Below are 10,642 nucleotides of genomic sequence, written 5' to 3'. Positions count from 1 at the left end.
TCTAGGCATACTTCAGTTTTCTACTGTTTTCTTTGGCCCGCTGTTCCAGCCACTTGAATTTTTTTCCTTATCCATTATTCTTTATTGCCACTTCTGAAGCATATCAAACACAAAACTATCTCGTGCATGAGATTAACAAAGGCAGTTTATTCATAAACTTGAAACAAAGGAAACAATTTTCAGTAAGTTTTATTTAAACAGAAATTCAATGATATTAGCAAAGAGTAAGTTCATTGAGTAAAATGAAGAAATACAGAGTCAGTGTAAAATCGGCAGGTGTTTTATTAAGATATGGTTTTTGGAAGTGGGGGAGATGTTCTAGCTTGTCTTTTGGTATATTTGTCATTGATTGGTTGGCTGCAAGTGGGCAAGTGAGTAGGTTGGAAAATTTAAAGAGGAAAAATTTTTTAATGTTAGAGGTGGAGAGTTTCTTGAGACTCTTAATTTCCTGCAAGAGTTAAGATCATTAGTGGGTTCACATTGGTGGTATTGTTCCCTTGAAATGTAGACTTTTGTAGCTCACTTTCACCCATATAATTTTGAATTTCTGGAGTTATTTTGATATTCAAGAAAGTGATTTTTAAGTGATTCTCAAAGCTTTATTTTCACTGAAATAACCCTATTAAGCTACTGCTTAAAGGGACTTCCATGCAAGTCGAGGGAAATAGATGAACAGTTGAAAACATAAATACAAGAGCTGAGTGTCAATAGTGTCTGTGAAGAATAGAACAGGCTTAGGGAGAAAAGTTCATGGGAAGGGAGTGACTATTTTGTAAAGTTCCTTGTGGCAGGTGTCTTTGGCCTCCCTGGATTGGTATCATTTAACAAGCAATCTGAAGTAAGTATAAAAATAGCTCATACAGTGGAAATAGCAAATACAAAGAAGCTGGGACAAGGTGAGATGGGGACTGTCCAGTATTGCCAGTAACCAGTGATACAAGGTGATATGAAGGGTAGCTCAATTAGAGCATAAACTAATAAGTGACATTAACCATTTCAAAACATTTATTACCAAAGAAAGCCAACTATCTTTATTATTTTTTAATGCAACTTAAAAGCAAAATGTGAAGAATGGTATTCAAAAGATTAAGGTAAAAATAATGTAACCACATCTCCTTTTATTTTAATGTGATTATTTACTTTTGGAAACTTCCACATGAATATGCTTTTCCCCCCCCCAGATCACTCAATAATGGCTAAAACATTAATTTATTGAGATGCTATCATTATTGATATTCTCTGGATGGAATGTGTCAACAAAAGCACATACTTCATTATATAAGCCTCATTAAAAACCATTATTGTATCTTCTCTGCACTTTAGATGATTGGAACTATTCCTCACCTAAATAAATAAATAATATTAGACAAAATTTTTTTCTAATATCCCAAATGTCCATTAACATGTAGTTCTGGTGTGGAGTAGATCTAAGTGGGATAAAATACTTGCTGTGGATCTATATCATTTATAGACCACACCTAGAGAATATTTTGCCTTCTCAGCAACCTTCTTGAATGCATTCTTGACCTCTTTGTCCCTCAAGCTGTAGACCACAGAGTTCAGCATGGGGATGACCATAGTATAGAACACAGATGAGATTTTGTCTGTGTCCATGGAATGATGAGAACTTGGCTGTAAGTACATGACAATGACTGTCCCATAAAATAAGGAAACTGTAACAAGGTGAGAAGCACAGGTAGACAAAGCCTTCTGGTATCCCTCACCTGACTGTATCTTCAAAATGGTAATAAATATGAACATATAGGAAATAAAGATAACAAAAAGTGCAAAAAACACATTAAAGCTTGAGATAAAAACGAGAATCAGCTCACTGATGTGTTTATCAGAGCATGACAGAGCCATGACTGCTGGAATATCACAGAAAAAACAATGAACTACATTAGACATACAGAAAGAGAGACTGAAGGTATCTACAACATTTACAGAGGCATTTAAGATGCCACAGGCATAGGAGACTATGGTGAGATGAGCACACACACCTGTCGTCATGGTGGTGGCATAATGGAGGGGTTTACACACTGCTATATAGCGGTCATAGGCCATTGATGCTAAGAGGTAATTTTCCACAGTAGCAAAGACTGCAAAAAAGAACATCTGGGCAGCACATGCATTGTAGGAAACGACCTTGTCTCCTATAAGGAGCCCAGCCATGACCTTGGGAGTGACTGTTGAGGAGTAACAAAAGTCTACCAGAGACAGATTACTGAGGAAGAAGTACATAGGAGTATGGAGACGAGAGTCCAGCAAGATCAGTGTGATCATCCCCAGGTTCCCAAGCAGAGTGATGAGGTAAATGAGGATGAATATTACAAAGAGAGGAATCTGCAGCTCTGGGGCATTGGTTAGTCCTAGCAGGATGAAATCAGACACCTCTGTATTATCCTCCTTGGATGTTATTTGAGAATCACAAGATGCTCTGTGGTAACAAGAAGAGAACAGAATGATCAATAAAGGGAAGTTGCACAGAAATCAAAATGCATTAGTAATATTTTATTATTGCCATAATTTATTTTTGAATATTCTCCATTTCTAAGCATGAGAATGACAATGCAATTTAGTGATAGTTTATCCATACAAGAATAGACTTTTATAGAGGAAGGTTCATCACATAACATCTTCCCAACTTATTTTTGTAGATGAGTAAATTGAGTCATAGGAAGGGGTAGTGAGCTGCCCAAGCTCACATACTAGAATGGATTGAACTCGTAAATCAGATCTTTTGGGTCCACTACTAACTTTCACGTCGATATGTTCATTCAACCCTTTCATTATCCCCATAAGATTGACTAGTTATTATATTTATATAACAGGTAACTTGGCAACAAAGAGACTGAGTATTCAAGTTTACATGGTATTGACAGGACCAGGCTTTAGACACATTCATACTGGTTCCCAAATTTAATGTCATCAATGAATTGCAATTGATTTTAATCCTATTCAATTTACAGTTAATTATGTATCCATTCTTCCAAGTTCAATGCTTGGGGCTGCATAGTACAGGAATCCACAGGTACACATGTATGCACGCAGTGAGATAAAGGCAACATTAGAGACAGAAACAGTCAACAAATGCTAAAGAAGATACAGAATTGGGTGCAAAATATTGGGCTCTAGGCTAATGTGCATGTGCATTCACACAGAAGAACTCCTATTTATCACCCAGGAGATGTTGTCTTAAACTAAGTTTCCTGAGCTTCACTTTATCCATCAGTAAAATGAAGGTGGTATTGGAACATACTTCTATGTTCCTGTAGTGTTAAGTGAAGTAATCATGACAAACAGTTCACACAATGTGGGTGTTCAGCATTATTCTGATGAGTTCTATGTGTAATATTACAATTAGGTTGAAGCAATGATGTCTGTTGGTTTAGGGACATTAGTGGCAACATGCAGAGCTTCGAGGTGTGAGTGAGTTTTGATGTCTGGTAGCTGTACTCTGAGTTGTATTTTCTCATGCACTATGTCCACTAAAATCTTTTGTTTCTTCCAATATTTCTCACTCTCTCCTACATCTCTTATGTTAGTGGCTTTGCCAACCATTCTGTGTAAGAACCCTCACATAGACCACTATTACTTAATGTCTTCCTTTTGATCCACATATTAGCCTGAGTTGAAAGACTCTTAGTTTATTTTAGATTCATTATTACTGCCATTAGTGTCAACATTTACTGGTTCATGAATATTGAGGGTTGAAAATCTACGTCTATGGGTTTGACTCTCACGCTACAGATCATTCTTGGGCAAGCACAATGCTTAAAATTTTTTTATTTGTATTTGAAGTCTTTGGAGGTACACCTATTTTCTGGTAACTACTGTTTGCTACCATCTTCCTCCTGGCCCCTCCACATGTTACATGTCTGGAATTACCGTATTTATGTTTGTGAACCCATCACTCGATAACAGTATAAGCTATAATTTTATTTAGCATTTGTTATGTTTTATTATGACTGGAATGTTCTTATTGGATCTCCATGGATAATCCAGTATAAAATTGTTATCTCAAAATCCTTATCTTACTCATTTGTGCATAATACCTTTTACCCTGAAGAGAATATAATCACAAATTCTGGGATTAGGATGTGGGCATATGTGGAGAATTATTCTAACTGCCACGATGGAGATGAAAAGAATATATAATAGGTAAATTATCTAGAGAGTTAGAAATTGTTGAAACTAAGACACCTTCATGATTCTCGTGACCAACTTTCTGATTGTGTATAATAATCAACAGAAGGATAGAAAGAGGTATCAACTCCTCCAGGGTCACATATCTGGATGAATCCATTCCCAAATCAGATTTCTGAGTGTAAGGAACAGCTTTAATTCAGTGCTTATGTGCTAGTTTATCTCATAGATAAACAGAAATCGAAAATACAAATAAGCAGGCAGATAGACATCAAAGACAGGAAGTTGGGAAATGGCTGCATGAGGGATGGATGGATAGATGGATAAATAGATGGGAATAACAAAGAGGAAGGGATATGAATTGTGTATGCACACACACACTAACACACACAAACACACACATATACTTATAACCTAATTACAGTTAAGAAAATGAAGGATTTGAGAAATTATGTGCCTTCTTAAAATTCTATACCTAATGTGAAATGTTTAAGATACAAACTCATCTCTCATTAATTTTAATGCCTGTGGCCTTAGTTATTGCACTGTCAGATTTTCTTGATCAAGTAATAAAAGGGCAGGTTATGGGGAAATAGTAATAAAAATGGAGTAAGGATCTTGGTAACTTCATGATGATCCTTCTGGTGTCTATTTTTTTTTTAACTTAATTAGAAACTATTTATTTATTTATTTATTTATTTATTTAATTTATTTTTTATTGGTGTTCAATTTGCCAACATATAGAATAACACCCAGTGCTCATCCTATCACATGCCCCCCTCAGTGCCCGTCACCCTGTCACCCCCACTCCCCACCCACCTCCCCTTCCACCACGCCTAGTTTGTTCTGGTGTCTTAAGAAGTGTCGTTTCACCCTGTTTGGTTAGTTATCCCTACAATTACAAGTCAACACATAGTAAATAAGGAGAAATTCACCACCAACTCAGAGTACCATCTATCATAGTTGCTGAGTAAGCCTTAATAAAATGTTTTTATTTTTTTCTAATGCAAGTGCCTGATTTATGATTTGATGCCTAGACATCCACAGAGGCATCCACTTCAAAGATACCTATCTCAGATATACACATTGCCAGCCACCAGATAAAGAGCCAGCTCCCCACCCCCAGACTCCTTTGTTTTAGAGATCCTGGTTGATTTAGATAACCTACCATCTGGGCCACTTGTTTTTTGTTTTTGTTTTCTCTCTCTCTCTCTTTCTATGCTTTAAATTCGCTCTCCTGTGTTTTAGGTTTATCACTAAAGAGTGAAACCAGGATATTCTAGGCCCCTACCCTCCACACCAATAAAAGCAGAACCCAGGCCTGCTCTCTATCTCTATCCATGACCTTGCTGTGTGACCCAAGGTGTACCATGTGGTTTCCAGGACCTGTGAGTAATAAACCTATCTCTTTCATAGTTTCCTGATGGGTTATTGCTGAACAAATCTTGCAGTTATTATAAGAACCACAAAGATCCATCCAGCCACAACCCTGGTTATCAATAGCCTGAGACCAGCACAAAACAATAGGTTTATACTATCCTCTTAAGGAAAGCAGCATGAAATTTCATAAATTCTATAATACTCTCTGCTGATAAAAATGTTTCTGCATTTGAATGCCCATACTTAAGCCAAGGTTTTAGGAAAAGTGTCCAGATAACTAGAAATCAGCTAAAAAAAACTCATGGAAGATTTAGCTGCCCCAGTGCTTCTGCATCAATTACATTTTTTTTTAACAAAAAATATATATCAAAGATAGAAGCTTACCTTGCTCTTGAAAAGAAGAAAAAGACAATCCTGAACTGTGCGTCTGAAATCAGAAATTCAGACCTACAAGAATGTATAAACAATTTTGGAGCATATCTCCAGTACTGGTCAAAATGTTCCAAGGTACTTGAGACATGGAAAGATGAAAAAGGAGCATGAACATGGAGCTGGGAAGACAAGGTTCAAGTCTTGCATCTACTTTGGATTTTTCTGTGTATTACAAATGTCATTTACCTTACACTGAGTTCAGTTTCCTTGTTTATGGTATAGAAACAATAAAATTACTTCTCTCATGATTTCACAGGATTTTATCTGTGAACAAGGGTGAGTCTATAAAGACCTTAGTAAGGGTTTTTATTTCAACATAAAATAATATAATTATTATCTTAGGGTGTTTCTCCTGGCTGTGGTTGCTGAATCCTTGCCAACACTCAGTTTGGGGAAAGGCTGGTGTGTGTACTATAAAGCATTAGCATTCATTTGGATAAAGGGCGACTGAAGAAGTCTACTCAGTCTGGTCCCTTTAAAATATTGTCAGGTGGATTGAGGATATGATTTCAGATCCTAATGAATGAGAACCAGGAGAAAATTTGTTGGCTTGAAATTCCTAGGGGATAGGTGCCTGTGAGGGCAATCACTTCTATCTAGGGAAGAAGCAATTAAACAGGATACAGGGATATATAGTTTCTTCCTTTGACTAGCACACAGATGCATTTGTGATAATTTTTTTCCTTTCCTCAATTTTATTGCCATTCAATACAATAAAGAGTGGGTTTGACACATTTACCTTTTTAATATTATTGATATTAATAACATAGTCTAAAAACTTATTTTGTTTTTTCTGTCTGCCATCTATTTTATTTCACTTTATTCTCCTTTCTGTTCTTTTACTTGTTATAATTAAATTGTAGGCTACTGGATTTTTAGAGACTGATATGTGAAATCCCTATTTTTTTTTCTTGTGTTTACAACAAACCAACAATATGACACATTGGCCAAAAATATAAAGAGCAAATTCAGCCTTAATACTATAAGTCCATTCAAAAATTTGATTATGGTCTGTAGACAGATGGGCTTCTTTTCTACCCTGAATTGCCTGTCATGGCAGATGCAGCTAATAATGCTCTATCCACATCCCCCAGGCACTCATGTGGCTCCAGAAGTGGGAGTTGGGGAGTCAAGAAAACAGAGAAAGGTGGTCAAAGGTACAAATTATAAGATAAATAAGTTCTGGGGATGTGATGTACATCATGATAACTATAATTAACAATACTGATATATATATATAAAGGTTCCTAAGACATTAGATCTCAAAAGTTCTTATCAAAAGATAAGAAATTTGTAACTTTGGGGTAAATCCCCAGCAGTGCAATTGCTGGGTCGTAGGGCAGATCTATTTTTAACTCTCATTCATTTGGGGAATATAAATAATAGTGAAAGGGAATAAAGGGGAAAGGAGAAAAAATAAGTGGGAAATATCAGAAAGGGAGACAGAACATGGAAGACTCCTAACTCTGGGAAACGAACTAGGGGTGGTGGAAGGGGAGGAGGGCAGGGGGTGGGGGTGACTGGGTGGTGGGCACTGAGGTGGGCACCTGACAGGATGCGGACTGGGTGTTATTCTGTATGTTGGCAAATTGAACACCAATAAAAAATAAATTTATTCTTAAAAAAAAAGAAATTTGTAACTGTGTGGTCATAGATGTTAGCCAAATATTGTTGCAATCATTTCTTTTTTTTCCCCAGTGATATTTTATTTTGTTTTTGGTTTTACTTAAATTCAAGTTAGCTAACATTTAGTATATTATTAATTTGGGGTAGAATTCAGTGATTCATCAGTTACATAAAACACCCAGTGCTTATTATATCAAGTGCTGTCTTTAATGCCCATAATTCAATCACCCCAACCCCCTCTACTCCATCAACCCTCAGTTTTTTCTCTATAGTTAAGAGTCCCTTATGGTTAGTCTCTTTCTCTGTTTTTATCCTATTTTATTTTTCCTTCCCTTTCCCTATGTTCATCAGTTTTGTTTCTTAAATTCCACAGAAGAGTGAAATCATATGGTATTTATCTTTCTCTGACTGACTTATTTCACTTAGCATAATACACTCTGGTTCCATCCATGTTACAAATTGCAAAAATTCATTCTTTTTGATGGCTGAATAATATTACACACACACACACACACACACACACACTTAGATATGCCACATCGTCTTTACCCATTCATCATCAATGAACATCTGGAGTCTTTCCATAGTTTGTCTATTGTGGACATTGCTGCTATAAACATTGGGGGTTGCAATCATTTCAAATAATTATGTCGTACATCTTAAACTTATATAATATGATATATCATACCTTTTAAAAAACTAGAAAAAACAAAATTTGAAATTGGCCAATATAATTAACCAGATTGAGGAGAAAAAACATATAATTATTTAATTTATTAATTCAGAAAAAATATCTGACAAAATATCCAATGCCGTCATGATAAAAGCAACAAAAAATCTAAGAATAGAAGTGAACTTCCACAAAATTATAAAAAGCATTAATAAAAACCCACAGCTAACATCATACTTGAATGTGAAAGAGTGAAATCCTTTCCTGTAAGATCACATACCAGAGAAGTGTGCCTTCTTTCACCACTTTTATTCAAAGTTGTACTGAACTATCTAGAGCAATTACCCAAGAAAATGAGAATTACAAGCATGAGAGACTCCTAACTCTGGGAAACGAACAAGGGGTAGTGGAAGGGGAGGTGGGTAGGGGATGGGGTGACTAGGTGATGGGCACTGAGGGGGGGCACTTGACGGGATGAGCACTGGGTGTTATACTATATGTTGGCAAATCGAACCCCAATAAGAATATATAAAAATGAGAATTACAAGGCATATAAATTTGAAAGAAAGAAGAAAAATCATATGATTTTCAGATGACATGATCTTATATAGAGAAAATCCTAAAGAATGTACAAGAAACTATTAGCTAATAAACTTAATCACCAAACAAAAATAAGCTGTGCTTGAATACACTAGCAATAAACAATCTTAGAGAAAATTTATGAAAATATTCCACTTACCACATCATACTTATGTTAAAATACAGAAGTATTTTATAATAATTTTAACCAAGGAATACATTTAACCAAGGGGTGAAAGATTGTACACTAAAACTACAAAATAAATTGTTGAAATTCAAGGAAGTCTAAATAAATGAAAAGACATACTATGTTCATGGATTGGAAGTTATGCTATTGTTTAATGGCAATATTTTCCAAAGTGATCTACAAGATTAAGGCAATCCCTATCATATTCCCAATATGATAGAAGAAATAGAAGGGTTATTCTAAAATTCCAGAGACTATCAATAGCCGAACAATATTGAGAAGGAAAAGCAAAGTAGGAGGACTCATACTTCTTGATTTCAAAATTAATACAAACTTGAAATAATCAAAGTAATTTGATATTGCCTTAAGGTTAGAGACATAGATCAATTGAATAGAATTGACACACAAGAAATAAACTGATAAATCCATTACCAATTGATTTTTTACAAGGTGCCAAGTCTAATTAACTAGAAAAGAAGTCATCAACAAATGGTACTGGGACTACTAGATACTCAAATGCAAAAGAATGAAGTTAGACCCCTTCCTCATACTGTATATAAAAACCAATTCAAAATGGTTGATTACTAAAATACAAGAGCTAAAAACATAAAATTATCATAAAATGTGGGGAAAGTCCAGGTTTTGGATCTGGCAATGGTGTTTCACAGATTACACCAAACATAAACAACAAAAGAAAAAAGAGATAAATTGGACTTCAAACCTTTGTATAACAAAGTACATCTTTAAGAAAGTGAAAAGGAAATCTACAGAATGGGAAAAAATTTGCCCATCACATTTCTGAAAAGGACATAATATACAGGATATATAAAGAACTCAAACAATTCAACAACAGAAAAACCAATAGCTCAGTTGAAAAATGGGCAAGATATTTGAACAGATATTTCTCAAGAGAAGACTTATTAAAAGCCAATAAGCACATGGAATTATGCTCAAAATCATTAGGCATTTGGGGAAAATAAACCAAAACTACAAGATATCATTTTATGCCCCTTAGGATAGCTATTATAAAAAAAAATGGCGCTAACAGGTTGTGGCAAGAATGTGGATAAATTGGAATCATTGTGCATTGCTGGTGGGAATGTAGAATTGGAAAGTTGCTATTGAAAACAGATTGGTGGTCTTCAAAAGTTAAACATACAATTACCATATGAACCAGCCATTCTGCTCCTAGTGATATCACCAAAAATGAGAACAAGTCCTCAAACAATATTTGTGCATAAATACCAATAGTTATGCTGCATTATTAACAATTGCCAATAGGTGACAACCATTCAAACGTACATCAGTTGAGAATGGGTGAAAAATGTGGCATATACATACAATGGAATATTAGCCATAAAAAAGGAAGTATTGATACATACTGTGACACAGATGAGCCACTTCAAAACATTAAACTGAATAAAAGAAGTCAGACATAAAAGATCACATGTTATATGATTCTGTTTACACCTATCCATAATAGGTGAATCCATAGAGGTTGAAAACACATTTTTGGTTCCCAGGGGCTGGGGCCTTCAGAGGTACAGGATCTTCTTGGTGAGTGAAAAAATCTTTTGGAATTAAATAGATGTGATGGCTGCAGAACACTGTGAATATGCCAA

At 35.3% G+C, this 10,642-nt stretch overlaps 1 protein-coding gene across 1 annotated transcript; it reads right to left on the bottom strand.

Moving 5' to 3' along the window:
- Positions 1-1,461: 1,461 nt before the first annotated feature.
- On the bottom strand, positions 1,462-3,755 carry LOC121471580 (olfactory receptor 5B17-like). Its single transcript, XM_041722372.1, has 2 exons — positions 3,691-3,755; positions 1,462-2,437 (listed from the first exon to the last, which is right to left on the bottom strand). Exons 1-2 carry the CDS (start codon positions 3,753-3,755, stop codon positions 1,462-1,464), a joined length of 1,041 nt encoding a protein of 346 aa, XP_041578306.1.
- Positions 3,756-10,642: the final 6,887 nt, after the last annotated feature.

This window comes from Vulpes lagopus, chromosome 11, assembly GCF_018345385.1.
Source record: "Vulpes lagopus strain Blue_001 chromosome 11, ASM1834538v1, whole genome shotgun sequence".
NCBI lineage: Eukaryota > Metazoa > Chordata > Mammalia > Carnivora > Canidae > Vulpes > Vulpes lagopus.
This window is presented reverse-complemented; position numbering and strand designations above follow the sequence as displayed.